The 24,379-nt window shown below is 41.9% G+C and overlaps 1 protein-coding gene and 1 long non-coding RNA gene across 8 annotated transcripts in view; one reads left to right on the plus strand and one right to left on the minus strand.

Moving 5' to 3' along the window:
- Positions 1-24,379, plus strand: part of ddc (dopa decarboxylase) — a 120,623-nt gene that overhangs the window by 27,517 nt on the left and 68,727 nt on the right. For 5 of the 7 annotated variants that reach the window (XM_086038623.1, XM_086038625.1, XM_086038628.1 and 2 more), the window contains 2 exons: positions 7,687-7,821; positions 21,170-21,313. In XM_086038623.1, the coding sequence (XP_085894749.1) occupies positions 7,687-7,821; positions 21,170-21,313 (279 nt within the window). The remainder of the gene's footprint in view (positions 1-7,686; positions 7,822-21,169; positions 21,314-24,379) is intronic. The other 2 variants (XM_086038627.1, XM_086038630.1) reach the window with 1 other exon arrangement.
- The window catches only part of LOC147144201 (uncharacterized), a 46,372-nt gene continuing 29,343 nt past the window's right edge, over positions 7,351-24,379 (minus strand). Inside the window, exons 5-6 of the long non-coding RNA XR_015087910.1 lie at positions 17,982-18,147; positions 7,351-16,856 (exon numbers count right to left, since the gene is read on the minus strand). This is a non-coding gene — a long non-coding RNA (uncharacterized LOC147144201). The remainder of the gene's footprint in view (positions 16,857-17,981; positions 18,148-24,379) is intronic.

The raw sequence follows: 24,379 nt of genomic DNA on the forward strand, positions 1-24,379 counted from the left end.
ATGGGCGAAGGCAGACTACACCCCGAACTGGTCGCCAGCCAGTCGCAGGGCACACATAGACACTGTCACTGAGCGGGAAACGATCCCACGCAACTCAGGCGTGTGTACCACTACACTATCAGTGGACGGGATTCATGATGCCTTATCAAAATATATTTGTAGTTTTTGTGAAGCCTTTTGAAAAATTGGACAGACTGTCATGGACAATTTGACGACAAGCGTTTATTCTCTCGTGATTTATTCCTTGTTGATGTATTGGTGCACAGCTGCTAAAAATAGGCATGTAATTGCCTTATGTTTTTCATAGACAGGCTGAGACATTAGTAGAGGCGCTGTGCTGCTTTTGTGTGATGTAACTTTAATGCTTCAGCGACTCGATACAAACGCAGCAGTAAAGGATGCTTTGTGTGTGTGTGTGCGTGCATGTGTGCGTGTGAGAGAGAGCGCAGTTCCATGTTGCAAAGTGGAGCATGAGAGTGCATTTTGATGATGGATCATTGCATGCCCCTTTTATTTTGACCACCTGTGTGAGGAAGTGTGTGTGTGTGCTCGTCATTTGATTCATTGTGTTATTGTTGTTTCTGTCTTGCTGCTCTTTTTTTCAGCACAGCATCTCAGCTCACTATAGCAACAAATGGCCTCCTCTCACAAACAGCAGAGATAATGAGTGTTGTGACATCACATTGCCATCAAATTATTTTGAGACCTTGATTAACAGAACGGCTGATTGTGTGTGTGTGGGTGTGTGTGCGTGCGTGTGTGTGTGTGCATGGGGTGCGTGTATCATGGTTAGCAATTCTGCCTCACAGTCGAGTGGTCCTGAGTTTAAATCTTCAGGCCCAACTATGTGGAGTGTGCATGTTCTCTCTAGATGTGAGTGTGAATGGTTTGGCTGTAGATGTCCTGGGATTGACAAGTGACCAGTCCAGGTTATATACCACCTCTTGCCTAAAATCATCAGTGATAGACTCCATCACTGAAATATACATTTTGTGCAATGGGCTCTTTACACATCATCCAGTGACATCATATCCATTGCAGTTAAAAAAGTTGGCCCTTTTCCAGTCTTATACAATATGACATCCATGTATTCACAGCCTCCATTAAATAGCTGAGTATGAGTCTGAAAAAAAAAGAACTCACTCATATATAATGCTGTCGCAGAACCGCTTTCCTGGGCAATGCAGTTCATTAAAAGGAGAAAGATATTGGTTAAAAAAAAGAGATCTGGGAACCAAAAATTAACTCTACATTTGGATTACAAAGATTCACAAGATTTGATGACAACATTCAATTCCATACCATTCTGCATTGCTGGCATCGGGCAGAACCTCCAAAATCCTCACTTTTCAGGAGACCCCAAAAACAATGTGTTTGTTCAACCATTAACATTGCATTATCAAAGAGAAGAAGCCCTTTTCAACACTTTAGATGGCTGAACAATTCATAAAAATAACACCCACATGTGTGGACTAACCAATAGTATATAAAACTTTGTGAAAAAAATGTGAAATTAACCAAATTGTGACATAGGAAGTTCTGGCCCGATGCCGGCGATATCTATAGAGTGTCTGTCATTATTTGAAATTAGAAATGCAAAACACAGATTCAAAACAAATGAGAAGTTAAATGCACATAGAAGAGAATGTTACATATTCTTCTACTAAATTGATTGGAAATGTTCATGCTAACTTCAATAAATTAAAACATATATTCTATCACTTACCAGGATTGTTTATTAACATTGATAACGTACATCTAATGTAAACACACGAGAAAATTGATTTATACCCTAATATTTTAAATAAAAGTGTTTATCTAATTTGTTGCTTTGGAGGAGGACTCAGAAAAATTATGTTGGCCTTGGCTGGTTAGTTTGGGAAAGTCAACTTTTCAGACAGATGATGATGATGATCATTAGGGGTGGGAACCTTGGGTACCTCACAATACGATATGATTTGCGATACAAGGCTCACGATAACGATTACCTCAAGTATGACGATACAGCGATTATTGATGTATTGGTCAGGAAATCAATTCACGATAATATACGATACCACTATTCAAAATTGATGTTTTTCAAAAATCTTTTTTGTACCATTACTGAAACACAATATTAAATTCAGGTGCAAATTTTTACAAATACATGTCTTCCTACAGAGACACTTTATTTTTGCAACAGTTCTGGAAAAAAAAATCTGTGTCTTGACTCATTCTATTCCACTGACATATCTATTTGTCATTTCACAGTGGGTTTGAAAAAGTCTGGCACTGAATGAATTAGACACTATTGTAGTGCAACATGTCAGGAACATTCCCATTCTGTTCTATTTATAAACAGTGACAATTGCTACGTAATATTGCTGTAAAATGCAAATCTACTACATAGCCTCTACCTGCAGATTTAAAGGGAAAAAAGAAAATCAAAGAATAATTTTAATGTAAGGAATGTTAAAACCAACAAAGTTTTGCAATGTGCACATCATTGTGAATTTCATGCAATTCACGGGTTTCAAGCACGTCTGATTTGAGTTCCCAAACGCTGATAAAATATGTGGTGGTGGTAATAATAGACAGTGTCCCTTGATGTCCATCCATCGCAGGTAAGACCCACTTGTTCTTACGACACTAGTGTATTCAATACCTGAAGCCTGGTCTCCTACTACGAAGTTGTAATTGTTTGCTCAGTGAAACGTTTTCGACTATTTCGTAGTATTTCCAATCGTGGCTCGAGAGTGCGCATCATGAAGAAGGACATTTATTTGAAGGAGGAATGGCCACAGTTTTTCGGCCGACAACATACGCAGTCCAATGGAATGTAACAGCCGAAATGGTGCGTTCCAATGCGGCCACACTCGGCTGTGGAGTCGGATGCGCACGTTCAAGACACCCGATGAGGTCTTACCTCACTCTGACGCCGCTTCACTCTCGCGGCTGTAAGCGGTGTCGGACAATGCATGCAGTGTCGGACAATGCACACGACTGCTTGGGAGGCAACCCTGCGACATGAAGACGCAGGCTGGGTGGACAATAAGGAGCTAGTGTTGTTGTGACCAGTTGTTTGTTTTAACGGCCTGAAGCTAGTTGTTGCTATTAGCTGTACCGTTATTCTACTGTTAGCCAGGGAGGGAAGGGGCGTGGGGAAATAAACAACCATGCTTGCCTGATTGCTTGCCCGCTGCCAGTCGCCGCCTGCCTCCTGAGAGTTGACACGAGTTTAGCATCGCTAAATGTCCGAAATATAAGTAGGCGGGGTGCATGTGCGCATTCATGCGGACAAGCCTGTAAGTGATCGCCACAGTATTTTTCATTTTGTGGAGGTGATCATGATGACATCACGTTTTGTCAATAAATCCAAACTATTGTGCAGAACACTTTTATACTTTCTCAGGTTGAAGTGGACAAGAGTAGTAATGTACATTGGCATTATGGTGGCTATTGGGCGCCGTTTTTAGACAACAGAATTGACAAAGCGAGCAATATTACCACGCTTGCCTCCCTCCCGTGACGTAGACCACAAAGACCGAAAAAATAATGAGCCCAGGCCCAGAAAGGGTCGGGGCAATTTGTCGTAAATCTAATCACAAAAAAACCCATAAGCCCTACAGAGTCTTATGGGTGGAGCATTTTAGGACTGATGTCATTTTTACATGCAAACCTTTTATATAAGTGCCAATGTTAAGCTCATCCAACTGTCCCTTTAAGCCCTGAATGAAAGGGTAAAAAATAAGTCAACCAAATTAACTGTCCATATGATGTATTTTGGGCGGCACTGTAGTCGACGTCCGCCTCACAGTGCAAAGTCATAGGTTCGAATCCGGCCCCGGCCTTCCTGTGTGGAGTTTGCATGTTCTCCCAGTGCCTGCATGAGTTTTCTGCAGGTACTCCGGTTTCCTCCCACATTCTAAAAACATGCATGGTAGGTTAATTGGACATTCTAAATTACCGCTAGGTGGGATTGTGAGTGCGTTTGTCTCTATGTTCCCTGCGATTGGCTGGCAACCAGTTCAGGGCATACCCTGCCTACTGCCCGAAGACAGCTGTGATAGTAATGGCTGGATCGATTATGTATTTTTCTACTGCTCACTGTGTATTGTATGTCTTTTTGTCCATAATCATACTAAATTCTCATGAGAACTGGCATACATCAAACAGCCTCACTTGTAAAATGCAGTGAATGATCAGGAATAACACCTGACGACAACCGCGTAAACCACGTGTCAAAGTCAAGGCCCGATATTGCTTTATTATTAGATCCGGCCCGCAGCAAGTCGGTGTGGGTAGCAGATGTGATCGGGTCCTTCGCCCCTGCAGATGATGTCACGCTTTAAAATATATTGTAACACGGACGTAGTTTAATTATCACATTTTTATTAGTCCAACCGGCTACTGTGGGCCGCAGCTGACGCCAATACAGCACGACAACCGTTCAATCAGAAAAGAGTAATGGCTCTCCTGTTCATTCTCCGCTACTCTCACTCGCACGCCTTCCCATCCAGCGAGCCGCACGATGCATTCATTAACCTTGGAAACAACACAACTTGGCAAGACACAAATTCAACCACAACACAGATAACCCAATTCGTTACACTATTTCTGTAATATATTTCTTTGCATCTATGTTTACCGCTACTTTTGCGAGGATCGTCCTTCGGTCGTCTACGTGCCGACTGAAGACTTCACGTCACCTTTCGTGGCTTTCAGAATCGGACTGTGGTGAATAGTTATTCGGAGTAAAACACACTTTGTTAAGAAATACTACGTTAGAAATCTTGCCTTGTTTTATTATTAGTAATTGTTGGCATTTGATAAATTCATTGAGTTTCGATGTAGTCCTGAGATGTCGCACACTGTGAGCAGGCATTGAACGCTCCTCGGGTGCTAAGTGTTGATAATCTTCCTTCGACACAGCTTGTAGTTTGTTCGTGCCAGCAAACTCAGTAGTTGTAGATTTCCCGTGTTTCACCACGTTTGTTGTTGTGTGTAAATGTTAAAAGGTGAGTTTAATAATTTAGATTTGTGTCAGGTACATAGTAGCCTAGATATATTCTCGTGAGTGATGTCACGTTGAACACTAGTTAATAATTTTGGCTAGTATGCTCACTATTCTAATGATGAAACGTGTGAATGTGTATTGTATGTATTGTTTGACTGTTTAATTGCTTAATACAGTGAATTGTAATGTTTAGGCATATTGTTAACTAACGGATATGCATTGGATGATGTTGCTAGGTTATTCTTGTTGTTGCAGACCACAATAAATAGACGTGTCAAGTGGAATATGGGCTGTGTTTTCTGACAGGAGCACCCACATCCATACCTTGCCACTCTAAAATAGAGTCACCTGGAGACATCATACCAATCCTCTCCGTTTTACTTCACATTATGTACAGTTCATACAATCTTGAAAATTTCCCCACTGTGGGATCAATAAAGGCATTCTTATTCTTATCTTGCAGCCCGAGTCAACCAGAAAATTGTTTCCAGTTTGGCAGGAGAAACGCAAACGTTCCGCTGATCTTGTTTCACAAGACGGGCAGCGGCTTCGTCTCGGGTCATAAGCGGAAGTGACGTACGAGCTCCCTCGCAAAAGTAGCAGTTATGTACTTTATTTTATATTTTATTTAGTAAATTCGAACATAAAAACACAACAGCCAGGGGGGTGACAGACATAGAGGCAAAGAAATATATTACAGAAATATAAAGCGTGACATCATCAGCAAGCGCGAAGGACCCGATCCAATCTGGACATTTAAAAGAAATTCAATGAACATTCTATCAGGCCCTCGGCTTGTCGCAACATTTTCTTATTTGGTCTTCCGTCCATTTGACTTTGACACCCCTGGCCTAAAAGATGTGCTTGCTAACAAAATCCTCAGAGTTTCTGTTTGATTTACTCCTATTGTTTGGTTTGTTTGTAATGGCAATATTAGCCAAAGCTGCCTGATGGTTTTGTGTTCAGTGAATGATTTGAACATTGCATTGACTTGTCTGCCACTGATGTACCCAGATGCCTCACAAAGCACGTTTCACATCATTATGCAGCCTCCAACAATAGTCACTGTATTGGGTAACAACTTTAGTGCAATCACTTTCCGCCATGTGGCGACATCAGAGAAATCGACGTAAACACACACCAATAACACAACATTGACAACATTATATATTGAGTGTATTTGAATTGCATGCAGAGGAAATAATTACAAACAGAGCTGCATAATTTAAAATGCATTTCTCCCCGTGCCTGCGTGGGTTTTCTACGGGTACTCCGGTTTCCTCCCACATTCCAAAAACATGCATGGTAAGTTGATTGGACTCTCTAAATTGCCAGAATTATTTGATTGCTCCAATTGAAGACATCTGAGGTTCTTAACTTCACTCTGAAGAAGTATTTGGACTTTTGATCTGCCATATTGAGCAAAACAACAAGTCTGTGAAGGAAGCAGTGAATGATGTGTCGAACATTGTGATTGAACATTGCAATGAAGACACACTACCCTGGCAAAAATAGAATAGCTTCTCAATGAGTTAAGGCATGTCAAAGAAAACAAGGGGTAGGGTGATGCTCAGGCAATTCCTGAAGAAATCTTGAAGAAATGCTGCCAATGCCTTAAACATTGTCACAAATGAGGATAAGGCATTTCTTTTTGCTCAGCATGAGCTCACCAGTGATGAGCAGCAACTTCTCTTTCAAGTTGTTTTGTACGGACCCCCTAAGGTGAGATGGAACTGCAATACACATTTAAAACAAAATATTGCGTTCCCTCGCAAAAATTGCGAGATAACGCAAAGGGAACGCATTTTTTTTTTTTTTTTAATGCGTGTTTATGTACTTACGGGTCATTTTCAACGCAACAAAGGGAGCGTTTTCAGCCGTGGGTGGGTTTAATGGAATTGCTTTGAAATTCGCTTGTAATACAAAGACCTAAAATCAGGTTTTGATATTAAGCACGGTTTCTCCGTCTCTGACGTACTGTCGTCTCTCAAACAGCCACGGATTGGAGGCTAGGCTAGGCTAGCTGCTAAACTGACCCGGAAGTACATAAACACGCATTTAAAACAAAATGAGTTCCCTTGCAAAAAAAACTTGGAGTTTGCATGTTCTCCCCGTGCCTGCGTGGGTTTTCTCCGGGTACTCCGGTTTCCTCCCACATTCCAAAAACATGCATGGTTAGGTTGATTGTGTGGTTGTGAGTGTGGTTGTTTGTTTGTCTCTGTGTGCCCTGAGATTGGCTGGCGACCAATTTGGAGTGTCCCCCGCCTACTGCTCGAAGACAGCTGGGATACACTCCAGCACTCCCCGCGACCCTTGTGTGGATAATCGGTGTAGATGGATGGATGTTAAAACTGTTATTTTAATACAAATTTCAATCATTATGTCACAGTTACCTCTAGACAAAAAACGCACCATGGTGTCTTAAGGGCAAAATTCAAGGTAATTGAGGCAGGGGTAAATCTTGTCTGATTTAGACAAAACTTCAACAAAAGAGTTTTTTCAACTATTTCAACAAATTTATAGGGTTGGAGCTTAGAGTTTCCAACTTGTTTTGTACTTCCCAAGATTAATCATTAATTTGAATAATTCATTTGGATATTGATTTTTTTTTTAAATTTGTATTTTGTCGGCTTGTTGAGATGGCTATGGTTATCTCTTGGGCCTATGATAACCTTCTAATTCTCTGACAGGGCACAGCCAGCGAGGCGACCCTCATGTCCTTGCTTGCTGCCCGTTGTAAAGCTGTCCGTCGAGTCCAGTCCATCAACCCGGAAAAGTCTGAATCTGAGATCCTCATCAAATTGGTGGCATACACATCAGACCAAGTAAGAAAATGATCTTATGTCTGAAATCTGATGACAAGGATATATTCTCCAGCCCCATATACAGTACAAAGCATAATTAAATAAGAACCAGTACAAGAGTGTCTGCATACCCCTCAGAAAGTAAGGCAAGGCATTTTTATTTACATAGCACATTTCATACACAAGGCAACTCAATGTGCTTCACACAGGCAAAGACAACACGTACAAGCATTTACAAATACAACAGTTAACATTTCAAAAGCAAAGCAGAGAAAACAAAAGCAGCCAACAAAACTACTAGAATGTACATTGACAACATTTAAGCACATTAGCAGAAAACTTTAAATACATTTAAAAGTAAAGAAATAAAAGTGGGTTTCTAAAATATATAAAAGGAACTCTCCGCGGCAACGCTCCCTCCCCTTCCTTGTTGAGCGGCGACAATCAACACCTGTAAGTGCATCTTTTAATCTCCTAGGGGCCATACGATTGGTGCATAATTCACTTGGGAATCAAGTAGAGCTTGGCATAAGTCAGCTAACTTTAGCCTGGTACGCTAGCTCACTGCTCATTACACACGCATGCACGCACACCCGAACGCACGCACAACACATACACACACGCAGACACACACCCACCCACGCACACACACACACACACACGCACCCACACACGCCCACACACCCCCACACACGACCACGCACGCACACTCACATCGCCCGGTCCCAATGCCCCTTTCCTTTTAAACCTTTGATATTCGTTTTCTTCATTTATTTAGACTTGCCTTAGTATAGGATTGCTTTGTGTTTCTATTTCTGCTTCTGACCATTGTAGTGTGTTTCGTTTGGATTTCAATAGCTGTAGAAAATAAATCATTGTCATTTACAGAAATCTAGTGTGAATTGTGTGTGTTTGAGTCAAAGTTTCAATCACTGATCTGGCAACTCAGACTTACAGATTTTTAATGTAGCGCCTTCATATATTAAGACTGAATTACGAGGACTTTTTCGTCCGTTTTTTGTCCAAAGAATCAACCCAAAATGGGCGTAGTGCACCCTAGCGGCGATCGAGAGTTAGTGCAGGCATTAACCGAATCACCGCCCATTTATTAAATTAATATTTAATACTAATCATACGCTACAGCAGGTAGGTAGTGGTTTGCTGAGTCTTGGTGGAGTCAACCGTTTAGCGGATAGCTGTTTGGTGAGTCTTGGGGTTGGTATGGGCGAATGGTGATCACGTCTAAGTAGGTAGTTATGCCCCTGATTGCTCCTTAAATATTAGTTTGCATAATGTTGTCAGAACCCTGAAATTAAAGCAAAGCCCATCAGGAAAAAAATTGCTGCAAAATGTAAACCTAACCAAACCTAACCTAACAGAGAGATATAAAAAATGGGATTAGCTATATTCCGCAAACGCAATATTTATCAGAATGCTTTGTTTTAATTAATGAGCCAGCATAAAAAATATTTTTGAAAAAATTATGTTTGGGTTGACGTCCTCTTTAAATGTCACTGGTAAAAATGCACTTCCAATTAAGTGGCAAAACCGGGTGTCATTTTTATGTTAAAGGTACACTTGTATGGGCTGAATATTGGCACTGATATAATATGTCTGTTTGTATTACGTGAGCACTAAAATTCATCCCCTTAAAATAATCTGTGGTTAAAGGGTTTTTTGTGATGACTTTTGCCACAGATTGTCCCGCACACTTTAGGTGCCTGACTTTTTCGGTTTTTTTTTTTTTACATCTCAGCCTGTCAATGTATGTCATACCAGGGAGGCAAGCATTGTAATATTGCTTGGCATTCTGTTGTCTGAAACAGTGCCCAATCACCACCAAAATTCCTATGCACTACTACTCTTGTCCACTTTAAACTGATAATCGAAAGCGTTCTACCAATATTTTGTATTCATTGACATCAAACGTGAACTCATATGAGCAAAGACAGGAATCAGCTCCACAAAATACTATGCTGATCATCTCTCCTCTTCCACGGACTGAAGCGGACAAGAGCAGGAATGCGCACACGAAAGCCTAGTGGCGACTGGTTGTAGTTTTTGGTCATTTAGCTATGCAAAATTTTGGTTAAGTTCAGGAGGGAGCCGGGCATAAGTTGGCGCAACAGCGTGAGGCCCACCCGAAGGACCCTCTGAAGCATCAGTCAAATCAGAGGCAGCCGCAGAAAGGCATAGAGAAGGCACCAAGGGTGCACCAGTGGCTGAGAGGGCTGGTTGCCTCCCTCAGGGAAGACCAAAGGGGACAGTGGGTGGAATCCTGAGGCAAAGAGATCTACACCCACCCTACCAAAGTGACCCCAAATCACTTGCATCACCTTCAGGTGGAGGTGCCACTCCCCCGGAGGGGAGGAGTCTGCATGCTGGTTAATTCCCCCTGGTAAATATACGGCCCGCAGACTAGTCAGACGGGGTCAATCTGCCTACGACAGCCAGGCAGACTTCGAGCTGCCCTGGTGGTTTATTTGGAAAACGGTCTAAGTGTTATCTGACCGCACAAGCGCATGCCGAAATCTCTGATACGACAGAAAAGGAAGGAGGCCCAGCTGCACCGCACGCAGCTTCAGCACATTAATGTGGCTGTGTGCTGTCCTGCACAGACCACCGTACCCGAGACAACCTGTGCTGCCAGATCGCCCTCCACTCTATGAGGATGGCATCCGTGGTGACCATCTTGTGACAGATCAACCTCAGAATTGCTCAGAAGACTCTGTAGACCTTCCTGATGTTAAAGCATCGCCCTCCACCCTATGAGGATGGCATCCGTGGTGACCATCTTGTGACAGATCAACCTCAGAATTGCTCAGAAGACTCTGTAGACCTTCCTGATGTTAAAATACCATATTTGTGATTTTTCGTAAAAAGCTGTCGCCATGGCATCGCAAATAAAACTACGCTTAATTTGACGGTCTAAACATGTATGAAATCTTATGCAAATTTGCACATACAGTGGGTTGCAAAAGTATTCATACCCATGAGCAACGCTCAATTTCTTGGCACAGAACAAAGGAAAAGTGTGTTTCATGTATTTGCATGAAAGGAAATGGCACAAACACAACAATCCATCACTGTTTTTGTTCATAAGCACTTTTTACTATAGATAAATTGCATAAGTCTGTATTTCATTGTTGCAAAAATATTCACACCAAGTCATCAAATCATATTCAGTACTTGGTTGCAGCTCCTTTGGCTGCAATGACAGCTTCCAAACGCTTTGAATAGCCAGCAATGAGTTTTGCACATTGTTGTTTGGATAGTGTTGCCCACTCCTCAATACTGCTCCAGCTGAGTCAGGTTCCTTGGTGATCTCCGGTGGACGGCAATCTTAAGATCCCGCCACAGGTTTTCTATTGGGTTGAGATCCAGGCTTTGACTTGGCCAGTCTAGAACCTTCACTTTCTTCTTCCTGAGCCATTCTCGCGTCACTTGAGCTGTATGTTTTGGATCATTATCCTGCTGAAAGGTGAACCTGCTCCCAAGGTTCAGGCTTTTTGCAGACTTGAGGAGGTTCTTCCCCAGGATGTCAATGTATTTCACGCTATTCATAGTCCCTTGTACACGGACAAGCTCACCAGGACCGGAGGAACAGAAACAACCCTATAGCATTATGTTCCCACCTCCATGTTTCACGGTAGGGATGGGATGAGCTGGATCATCAGCTGTGTTGGCTTTGCGCCAAACTTACTTCCTGGTGTTCAGGCCAAAAAGTTCAATTTTCGTTTCATCTGACCACATCACTCTTTCCCATATCTATGGAGTGTCTTTTAGATGTATGGTAGCATACTGCAAGCGAGCCTTCAGATGTTGTTTCTTCACGTATGGCTTCTTCTTTGCAACACGACCATAGAGACCTTTCTTGTGTAAAGTGCGGGATATTGTGGACTTGTGTACATCAGTCCCAGCAAACTGGAGAGACTTTTTTAGGTCTTGAAGAGTTACAAAGGGGTTTGCTCTCACTTCCCTGAGCAGTTTCCTCTTACCTTTTGCCGTGATCTTGGAGGGACGCCCTGTTCTTCGGAGGTTCACAGTGGTACCATGGCATTTCCACTTCTGGACCAGTGATGCTACTGTACTTTTTGGCACATGAAGTGAACCTGCAATGGCTGTGTAGCTTTGTCCATCTCTATGCTTCTCTAAAACTTTCTTTCTGAGGTCTTCTGACAGCTCCTTGGACTTCATGACTGCTGTCTGCTGACAAGCATGGGATGACTGTAAACAGGTGACTACTGGGTACAATTTATAGAGGAGTAATCAAGCCTATACGAGTCACAGGTGACTAAATGCAGGCTTGTGACACTGTGAGCAATAGTTTATGGTGTGCAATCATTTTTGACTCGAAATAACAAATTTGGTGCAATGGAGTGAATACTTTTGCAACATTGAAATACTGACTTTTGCTATCCATTAAGATTAAAGAGTACTTATGAACAAAAACAGTGATGGATTGTTGTGTTTGCACTATTCCCTTTCATGCAAACAGTTCAAACACACTTTCACTTTGTTCTGTGCCGAGAAATTGAATGTTGCACATGGGTATGAATACTTTTGCAACCCACTTTACATCAGGCCTGGTGAAATCATCCTTTTTTGAGTTTTATGTTGCAGCTGTTTAAAGAAAATGGCTTGCTAACGCCCCCTAGAATTTTTTTGAAAATCAGCACATTTCACCTAGATCTACGAAAATTTGGTGGTATATGTAACAGGTCAAAGTCTACATACAAGTCTCTTGGAGCCATATGCCAATCCTAGCAGGAAGTCCACCATTTTGAATTTATTTAAAGTTTGAAGTCACTTTGAATCAGTGTTGTTTTTGGCAGGCATTTTAGATTTAGTCTTAGTCTTTTGGATGAAAATGCTTATTAGTTTACGTCACATTTAGTCATTCCTGTTAGTGGTAGTTTAGGTTTAGTTTTAGTCGACGAAAACGCAAAAAGATTTTAGTCTAATTTTAGTCGACGAAAACTTTGGGCGTGCGCCGGGCCGTTCCCACCGATCTCCAGAGCTGCGGCGGCCGCTGGGACACCGTGGCAGCAATCGCCCTTCGCGGGGTCGGTGATCCTGCCCAGGCCAACTCATGACCCAAAGTCAGAATCGCCTAAGTACTTCTAATGCTAACATTGGGCTAACAAACAAGTTCAACACACAAATGCACAGATTCCGCTGATATTTAGCTTACAGCATACGCAGCTGCAGCAAATATACATACATACTGTACATATACACATACAGCATATGGTTACATAGACTGCTTAGATTAGCTAGACTTTCCTTGCTTGCCCTTAAAATGCAGCATTGTGTTTGTCATATATATTTTCTTTCTAAAGAAAGACAAGGTTAGCCAATCAATTGGTGTTCAGCAGCATGCTTTCAGTAACAGCTGCATTATTGTATTGTCTTGAACTTCTAAAAAAATAAAGCTTCTGTGAAAAATAATAATCACAATCACACCTAGGGGCAATTTAGAGTATCCAATCAACTTACCATGCATGTTTTTGGAATGTGGGAGGAAACCGGAGTGCCCGGAGAAAACCCACGCAGGCACGGGGAGAACATGCAAACTCCACACAGGGAGGCCGGAGCCGGGATCGAACCCACGACCTCTGAACTGTGAGGCGGACGTGCTAACCAGTCGACCACCGTGCCGCCCTAAATAAAAATATGTTTATTTAAAATAAATATACTGGTTAACACAGTCCTGAGTAATTCATGGTAAAGTTCACAAGTAAAAGGTTCATGAAATTAAAGAACAGAGAAGTTCATGTGACTTGTCCAAAAATAACTCTTTTTTTTTTTTTGGGTTAAGAATCGGATTCGAGAATCGTTAGGAACCAGAAAAGAACCGGAACCGGAATCGTCCAAATTCAAACGATGCCCAACCCTAAGTGAGTCCGAGTCCTCAACCCCAAGAGGAGCCGTGTCGAGTGTGGTACAGTAGGCTGTTAGATTTCATAGGCATGACGTTGTGGGTAGTACATGCCAGACTGTCAAAATAAATAATGAGTTTATGTGGTGCTTAAAGACATAATTTCCCCATGGAAAAAAAAGTTCTGGGGTGTGATCGGAACAGAGTTGTTTTGTGTGCGGTACTTCCAATTTACTTCCTCTTCTTCGAAGTGAAGTGCAGTAAAGTCGTTTGCCACACGCATCCGCCTGTCTTTCGTCACCAAACGAATACATTTTATAATAGCTGACACACACACAGCACAAGAGCCGTACGGGACAATATAGGCGCTCCACCAACAGTTTCTCATTCATTTACATGACATAATTTAAAATATACTCACATCAGAATTGTAATAAACAAAATACCTTTCTTAGACACTTGAGCAACAAGTAATAATCATCGAGTTGATGACGTCATTGGCACAGCACAACAAAGCGAAATCCGTCAAAATGACTGCTCTTGAAGTTCAAATAGTTTCAAAATCCTGGTAGTCCTAAAAGCTCACCCCCAAAAGCTCATGTATGATATAGTCAGTTAAATTGACTATACTTATAAAGACAAAAACCAATAGTATTTTTGCCAGAATTATAGTACATTTTAGTTAGTTTTATAAGCGTAAGAAGTAGTTTCACTTGGTTTGTTTTTTAAAACCATTTGCGTTTTTGTTTTATTTTATTAATTGATTTCATTTTCCAATGATAGTTTTAGTTATTTTGTTCTTTAAAAATAATAAACTTGCTGGGTAAAGTATTTATCGATTCTTTTTTAAAATTTCCTTTATTATAGAAAGTAATTTTTTATTTAAAACAGGGATGGCCAACTACTCAAAGGCAAAGAGACACAATTTTGACTGTGGTACCGCAAAGTGCCACAGCATACACATTCACTTGGTACCTTGATTGTCGAATGTAATCCGTTCCATCACCACATTAAAACCAGCCCTCCACACTGCTCCACTGTATTACTCACTTTGTGTAAAACTGAAATTTTCCCTCACAATCCTATCATGGGCCGAAATTACATTTTCATCATACAAACCCGCTGTAACAATATCAAAAGCTAATGGTTTGGTTTCAACCGTGTTGATGTCACGGTATGATATTTATTGCAATATTGTGTGAAAGCTCGGACACCCTAAAAACAGTTGGGTTAAAAATAACACAATTTTGGGTCAAAAATGGGTCGATCCACTAAATTGGTTCAATTTGACATTGCTGGGCATTTTACTACAAATTGAGCATCTGTCATTCGTCATTCGTCAGCAGCGTGGGTACCCTTCCGTCGTCTGTCATTCGCCTTTTTTTCCGGGGGACGTTTGAACAAAAAGAGAGAAAGAGTGACTAGAGTGACATGGAAGCCTGTTCACAGCCTGGTCCATCACTCAAATCTGTATAGAAAACAGCCCAATTTTTGGGGGTTATTTTGTTCAAAACTACCATTTTTTTAAAATGTTGAAGAAAGTTGGGTCAAATTGACTCAAGGAGTGGATTGGTCCATTTTTGACCCAAAATTGTGTTATTTTTAACCCACCTGTTTTTCGAGTGCAACACTGCAGTAAGCCTCACTGTATTGCGGTAAAGTTCACGATACACAGTCTGGTTACTAATGTGACAGTATCATATAACTTATTTTTAGCATTTGAAATGTGATACTGTCTACTGACAGTGATTCCTTTGCTTATCAAGTCAGAAACAGGAACACTGTGAATAAAGGCATAGGTATAGAAAAAGCCAAGTAACAAAATAATGACCTCATTTCTTTTTCTGTGCTTACTGAGATAAATTTTCATCAGTGCATTTTTTCAGACGTGTCAAATTATCACGTGAGCTACGCAGCCAATCGTTGCGAATACAGGCACCCACAGGTCATGTAACACGAACCCGGAAGTGAGATGCTGAAATGCCACACTGGTGAGTAAAATTACATTTTAAGAATGTATCATTATTTTGCAGCGAAACAAGACCATAACAATAGCAAGGAACTTTTACCGGACCATTCCGTGCTCCCCACCCCTCGACACATACACACTATTGGGGTTGACGGCACGCTGCGCCCATCTTAGCTCACTTTCGAGCCGCATGCGGCTCGCGAGCCGCGGACTGGCCAGGCCTGATTTAGATAATAGACAAATGTATAGTGTAGTTTAAGATAGCGCACTCATTTGAAGTCTATTTTTCATGGTTACCTTGGGAACAGATGGAGACAAGACTGTAGGTTAGTCTGACAGTAGCTTGCTGTAATCAGGTTAAATAGCAGGCAGGGACTCAGTAATTGGTTTCGACAGTCACCTGTGGGGTATGGAGACCTTTTGAAGAGAGTAGAATTTCTGTTGCAGAATTAAGAATTTTTTTCTGGTGTCCAATGCTATCTTCTTCTGCGTGTGATATTTGCGGTAAGGATGCCTAGATCCAATGTTATCATTCTTTTGTAATTTACAAATTAGGGCTGAACAATTTTAGGGAAAGATCATATTGCGATTTTTCTGACAGATATTGTGATTTCAATTCAATTCATGATTTTCTTCAAATCACGCTTCAATACAATATACACTATAAACAGTAACATTAACAAACATGACAAATATTACACATTACCACCCAATGTTACAATATTACTGTAATAATGTTAATGACACTAGAGAGGTTTCATGAGGAAGGCAGCCCTTCTTCATGTAATACTGACTAAAAACATGTATTTTTAATCGAAAATGTTTTGGTGTTTGCACTAATTTAGCTACACATTCATTGTACATAATATGTATGTATAAATTGATTTTCATATTTCTGTCATAGTCTAAAAGTTTCAAATGTAGACTGAGGGCCGAGCAAAAAGTCATATAATGGTGATGGTTGAAGGTCCTTACAGTAATGGAGCCGGCATTCCGTCAGTACTGATAGAAGTTCCGGCAGTCCGTCAGCGACGGACGCCCGTTTTGCTGAAAAATAGGGCTGCCAAGATTAATCAACTACTCAATTACAATTTTATTTGTCGACACGGTGTTTATTTATTTATTGGGCACATTATTTTTCTCTTGAGACTGCCGTGTCTCGCTCTTCCCCCGCTGGCTGTTTTCCTCTGCATCTGCATCTTTCATCTGCAACGCACATGCACAGTGGTGGTAATCCGGGTGTTATGTGATGTAATCAGAAGCATTGTGGTTAAAGTGGTGTAAGATTTACACTGTAAGGGCTAATTCGTGTTGGCAACAGAGTCCGAAAGTTACGGCGCATTTCACCAAATACAGTGATCCCTCATTTATTGCGGTTTATGGGGACCAGATACGTAGGTGAAAAAACGCTAAGTAGCGTCGGATTTATTATTCATCCATCCATCCATTATCTCCCGCTTATCCGAAGTCGGGTCGCGGAGGCAGCAGCTTCAGCAGGGAAGCCCAGACTTCCCTCTCCCCAGCAACATCCTCCAGCTCTTCCGGAAGGATCCCAAGGCGTTCCCAGGCAAGCCGGGAGACATAGTCTCTCCAGCGTGTTCTGGGTCGTCCTCGGGGTCTCCTGCCGGTGGGACATGCCTGGAACACCTCACCAGGGAGGCGTCCAGGAGGCATCCTAATCAGATGCCCGAGCCACCTCAACTGGCTCCTCTCGACGCGGAGGAGCAGCAGCTCGACTCTGAGTCCCTCCCGGATATCCGAACTTCTCACCCTATCTCTAAGGGAGAGCCCAGACACCCTGCGAAGGAAACCCATTTCGGCCGCTTGTATCCGAGATCTTGTTCTTTCGGTCATGACCCACAGCTCATGACCATAGGTGAGAGTAGGAACGTAGATCGACCGGTAAATTGAGAGCTTCGCCTTTCGGCTAAGCTCCTTCTTCACCACGACAGACCGATACAGGGTCCGCATCACAGCAGACGCTGCACCGATCCGCCTGTCGATCTCCCGTTCCATCTTACCCTCACTCGTGAACAAGACCCCAAGATTTATTATTATTATTATTATTATTATATATGATATTTATTGTACAGTTTTATTTTGGGGGGATTTGCGCCTCTGTTACGCTTTTGCGAACCCCCGACATGGTTCCCACACTTCTAAATACTTGTTACACAATCAATTTAACTTTAAAAATGCATAATGAAGAATAAATACCAAGCTACAGGTTGTGATAAGAATTGAGCTTCAACCGCGACAGCTAACGATCACAACAGAATGTTTGCTAAAAACTACGTAAAAGTTTTAATTTTTATCATAAAATTTACTTACCTTAACTAGACTGCCATAGTGTAATTTCTCCAATCCTGCACTTTAAAATGCTTGTTGTCGTCGTGAAAAGTGAAAGTAAAAACTTCTTCTTCCCTCCTTTCACTGCTTTTTCTCTTCGTTCCCATTGTTGACTCCTACTTCATTTAAAAATGAAGAAGAAGCATGGCTGCCGGAGGGGAACATGCATTAACTTTATCTTTGCACAATAACATCAACAATGTCCTTTGGATAAAATGCAACGCGGGATTGTAGTTAAGGTAAGGTGTTTTAAGACAACCTAAGACAAAACTAACAAACACTTTCACACTGTATTTGCCGATGTCCAAGTCGTTCGTGCCGGCCGGCCAGGAGCGCGCTGCGCTCACGACCTATAAACACAGCTGTTATACTGTACTATCCAATTTTTACAAAATGTTATTAGAGAAAACACATCATTACAAATACGGAGGAGAAAGCATCCGGCTTGGCTCTGACTAAATCAACGGCACATTTGAATAGTGGACGAGACTAGCGAAAGGCTGCGATGATGCGCACCCAGTCAGCTCACATATAGTACACAGTGGAAAGAGTAAATCCACTTGTGCCCTCGTTGGTAGAGCTCGCGCTGGGAACCAGTCACCGCCTTGTATGAGTGCCTGCGTGTATGTACAAAGCCTCCGAGTCAACTCATACCTTTGAAACAATGCGTCTTTCTGCAATATAGATGCCGATATGGCTGTGTTGTTTCATTTTTAATTTGTTATGAATGCTTCTGAAAAATGCGTGATGCACCGAGGGTGCGAATGTTGAAGGGCGAGTAGCAAGGGATCGCTGTATACTCAATGCAAACCTGCCTCTCGCTAATTTAAGACGCGAACAAACCGCTGGTTAATTACGCTGTCATTGTATGATACGGCACAAGTCTCCGGCATTAGTGGCTAGCAGCTGTTATCATTAGCTGGTAGTTCAACAGCTGTTCCTTGGCTTACTTTTAATTTTTTTTTTTTTACTTAGATTACCTAGATTACTTTGTAATGTGCTGTCCATGCTTAAAGGAAGGTGCACTCCAAGGTCTTTTTCATTATGAAAAAAAATAAAGTAAAAATAAAACTAACAAGTGCCCGGCTGGTAGTTCAACCTATTCGCTGTTCCTTGGCTTACTTTTTCAGTATTGTGGACCTAGATTACTTTGTAATGCACTCTCCATGTTCAATGGAAGGGAATGTGCCTTAATTTGCACTTTGAGGTTTTCATTAGTTAAAGAAAAAAAATGCAAAATAGAACTTGATCCTCATTTATTCTATGAAGACACTTTTGCTCAATAAATAATTTTAAGAAAATGTTAAACTCAAAATGTCTGGCAGGGTAACTTGAAATGTATACACTGTACCAATTACAAAATAAGAATGTATCCTGCCTTAATTTGCGTTAAATTGTGTTCTTAAATCCTAAACGGCCATATTAGACATTAGGGGTGGATTTTTTTTATTTATTTTTTTTTTTTTTATGGGCAAAAGTGTTTTATAAAATAAATGAAGACAAAGTTCTATTTATCTTTCTTTTTGTGTCACCCAGCGAGAGAGAAAAAAAAAGATGTCATCAAGACAACACCCATTCTCATACATTGGCCACCGTATTCAGAATAAAGTTGAATAACAAACCTGCAATTTACCAAAAAGTGCATTTTGTCACCCATTCATCACTGTGATATACTTGTGACTTTATTCATGTTTGGATGTATCCTTGCGTCACACTAATAAACCGTCAAAGTTTCTGCAACATGCCTCGGGAATACAGGCTAGTTATGAATGATGCAGACTATAAGCGTGTAAATTGAATGTTAACCAATCATCCAGGCTGTCACGTTTGACTTGCTCGCAAAAGTACTGAGTTTGTGTGTGTACGTCTATATTTGCGGCAACTGTTTTCTGAGTGTGTATGTGTTCAAGCTTTTATCTAGCGTGCTTGCGCGGTCGCCAAGTTTTCCTTGTAATCCAAGTGTGACCAGCTCCGGTCCTCAAGGGCCGCTTTCCTGCCCGTTTTCCAATTCTCCTTGCGGCAACACACCTGCTTTAAATGATCAGCTCATCAGCAAACTCTGAAGAAGCTTGGTAACAATCATGATCTCTTGAAACAGGTGTGTTGCAGCTGGGATAGATGGAAAACAGGCAGCACACCGGCCCTTGAGGACCGAGTTTGGACACCCCTGTTGTAATCCATATGGCTCGTGGTGCAACAGTGTTATTCGCACCAACGTCAGTCTTGTCAACTCCAAACCATTTACAGACTACAGACAACGTGGACTCGTGCCTCGCTATGAATCCCCGCTCGACACTCTTCCATATTTGAAACAGCTCGGCTGCAGTGTGGACAGAGCCACATGACCGGGCCCTGCCCGCTGATTCTGCGAATGATTATCACTTCCTCCTCCTTCCTCCAATGCACACTGATTTTCAGCATTTACTTATACTTTGCAGCCATCGGCTGACTCGCTTTTCGAGGCAGTATTAATACTCGATAATGTAAAATTACAAATCATGAAAGCAAGATTGACGATGATATCGATGACGATATATATCGCCCACCCATATATCCCGGTACTTATGTGAGTACCCCATGAAAAAAAAAAAAAAGTGCACCCCTGGCCATAGTGTATCTTATTTGCCGCCACGGAGGCAAGAATTTGTTACTTAGAAGAGAGGTTCCGCACCACGGGGGGATAATGTTTAGCTGCATCAGCAAGCAAGTGCACAGACGTGCTTTCTGGCGGAGAAAGTTAGCTTAGCGCCTGGCATTCCCGCTTTGCGAGCCGCTCTCAAATTAAGGCGGATGGGCAGCTGTGCAACGTCAGCTTGTTTTTTTTATTTATTTATTTTTTTAACCAGCTCGGAGCCGATTGGTTTGCGTGACCTGTCACAGCCATGCATGTGTGAAATATGTGACACACCAGATTCTGGGTCAGTCAGGAGCGCTGGAAAAACATCAACTTCAGCGATCACATGATTTCATTGTCTGGAATCACCATCCAAAAATGATAAATCGTTCAACTTCAGCCCAATGCACTTTTCACTTGTCAAACAAAAATACTTTTAGTCCATGGTTCAAAACATCCCACGACCTTTTCCATGTTTGAACACTCAACGATTTGTTGATTGTTGTTTGTAATTACTGTCATTGTTTGCACCTCTCTCATTGTTTCCCCTGTATAGTCTCATTCATCCGTGGAGCGGGCAGGTCTTATTGGAGGCGTGATGATGAAGAAAATCCTGACAGGCTGCACTTATACTGTCACAGGTGATATGCTAAAGACAATAGTGGAAAAGGACAAAGAAGCGGGACTCATCCCTTTCTACGTAAGACACACACTTATTCAAGTACATGTTGATGTTTGGGCTAATGTTTTACTCAAGTTGCACAACCACTTTCGGGGTTGACAATCACAATGTGCCTGGGATGCCACCATATGTGGAAAGCTGTTGGAGCATTTATTCCATATCCTTGATATGCAGTTTAGAGTTCATGTATTAGTATGCTCTTTGTCCTCACTAATAAGACAATGGAACATATGTAGGGAAACACATTAATACATTTTAGGTGGAAAGTTCAGCTCTCATAACAGTTTCCGCTGTCAATATGTTACAAGCTACTGGGCATCTGACTGAAAAATAACAGACGCCTCTAAATACAGTGGTACCTCTACTTACGAAATTAATTGGTTCTGGAAGAAATTTCTTAAGTAGAGAATTTTGTAAGAAGAGCCGCGTTTTCCATGTAAATGCCCTAATCCGTTCCAAGCCCCCCAATATTCAGACATAAATGTTTTATGAAGCATAAAAATGCATCAAAACATGTAACAAATGTAACACGTAACAAAAATTCAATTATTCACCATTCATTTCCATTGGAACAATAGACTTTTCACATTTACACCATTCCATTTTCCACAAATTCAAGTCATTCAACTCATTCAGCTCACACTCAGCTTTTCAACACCCCCAAAATTCCTACTTTCCACACATTCAACTCATTCACCCTTAAAAAAGCCACGCAATTTCAACATTCATTTCCAGTTCAACAATTCACATTTACATCATTCCAATTTGAAATTGACAACATTCATCTCATTCAACTCATATTGGTCAAGCTTTTCAACACACCCCAAATTCCTATTGCTCACACATACAACTCATTCACCCTTAAAACCACAAAAATTAAACTATTCACCATTCATTTCCCCTTGGTATTCCTAGTGCAGCGGCCATCTTGGGAAGGGACTTCAGCTAGACTGGGGAAACTCACCCCGAGATCTCCCCAGTGCGGCAGCCATCTTGGACAGGGACATTAGCTAGACTGGGGATACTCACCCCAAGGTCTCCCCAGTGCGGCGGCCATCATGGGCAGGGACATTAGCTAGACTGGGGATACTCACCCCGAGGTCTCCCCAGTGCGGCAGCCATCTTGGGCATGTTGTTCAAAAGTATTGGGACACCCTGTTTTTTCATCCCCTGGTTCCTTCCTTCTCGATATTCCTTGTTTCCTTCCTTCCTTGCTTCCTAGTGTCCTTTCTTCCTCATTTCTTTGCCTCATCCTTTCTACTATTTTGTATTCTTTGTTTTCTTTCTTGCTTGTTTTCCTTGCTATCTTGGTTCCTTGCTTCCTCCCTTCCTTTGTTTCCATCATTCTTTGTTTTCCTTCTTTTTCCACCTGACTTCCTTCTTTCATTGTTTCCTTACTTCCTCTTTTCTTGTTTTCCTTCTGATTTTTTTTCAAGGTCATTCAACTTCATTCTACTTCATTCCAACACATTCCACGGTTTCCATTCAGCTTCCTTCGCCTTCACACTTAATTTCTACAGAAATTCCATTCTCTAGTTTGAAATTAGTTCTTGATCCACGGGCTGGAGGATAGAGGTGGTGTTAGATGGGAGGTACCACACCTTAATAAACGAGAACTCCTCCAGGATATCATCTTCGAGGCCAGGTGGGTGGGCAGGGGCATTATCAAGAACGAGGAGGCACTTGAAGGGGAGATCGTTTTCCTCTAAATACCTCTTAAAAGCAGGGTCAAAAACCAAATTGCCCCACTCAACAAAAAATTGACGGGTGACCCAGGCCTTGGCCCTCCATAGCACCTGAAGTCTTTCTTTTATTATTTTGTGAGGTATGAATGCTCTGGGATTTTCGGAGTGGTACACCAGCAGGGGCTTGATTTTGCAATCCCCACTGCCATTGGCACAAAGGGCAAGCGTAAGGCGGTCCTTCATGGGCTTGTGGCCTGGCATTTTCCTCTCTTCTGCTGTAATGAAGGTACGGCGAGGCATCTTTTTCCAAAAAAGGCCCATCTCGTCGCAATTAATAACTTGCTGTGCAACGTAGCTGTCAGGTTCACACCAAGTGAGACATTAGTAAACAATGCACACAATGCGGAGAGAAGACACTCGACAACAATATTGACTTTTTACTTGCAAGGAGAGCGCAGGGAAGTGTACGATTACAGTTCCTAAAACCCTCTGCCCGGCTCCCGCGCCTCCTCTCTTTTTATTTTCTTCGGGGTCCCTGATTACAAAGGTGTTCCATCTCTAAGGGAAAGGGGAGCGAAAGCAGCTGGAACACTATGAACTTGTTTTGTCAAAGTGTGTGTGTGGGGGGGGGGTGCGTGCGTGTGTGGGTGCGTGCGTGTGTGTGTGGGTGTGTGTGTGTGTGTGTGTGTGTGGGTGTGTGTCGGCGTGTGTGTGTGTGTGTGTGTGTGTGAGAGCCATTAGCATACATATGTGGAAGCAAAGCACATCAAGCAAATTGGGAGTAGATTTAGAAAAAGCTAAAGCTAAACCCACAAGCTAATAAAGCTAACAGGCCTTGTCCACAAGAATCCAACACATGAATAATAAAATACATTATCATTCTTACAGTAGCCTTCATCAATCACCAACTGTTTGAATTTTTGTACAAATTCGTCGGCCGCTTTGTGGTTACTTGCCTCACCATGCCGATCAACAGAGTGAATTCCAGTCCTCCTTTTGAACCTCTCGAACCACCCGCGCGACGCCTTGAACTCCCGGTGTTCTTTCGCCGAACTTCCCTTGCTTGCATCCTCCTTCAGGAGGTGATTAAAAATGACAGTTGCGTTTTCGCAAATTATGTACTCGGTCACCAGCCAACTCTTTCTCCATATAAGTAACAACCTCTCCATATCATCGTTCACTGCCGACCTCCTCTTTGAAATTATAGTGAGGCCTTCGGACGGAGCTTTTATGGCTTCCTTTTGTTTTAATAAAGTGGCGACTTACATTATGGTCATACTCTTTGGCGAGATCAACCAAATGCATCTCTTGCTTTGTTTGTATGGACTAAACAACTCTTGTTTTTTTCTTTTCCTCGTTTCTCCATCACTTATTTTGGGTCCATAGCAGAGTGGCGAAT

Source organism: Filicampus tigris, chromosome 8 (genome assembly GCF_054856515.1).
Source record: "Filicampus tigris isolate MCC_2025a chromosome 8, RoL_Ftig_1.0, whole genome shotgun sequence".
NCBI lineage: Eukaryota > Metazoa > Chordata > Actinopteri > Syngnathiformes > Syngnathidae > Filicampus > Filicampus tigris.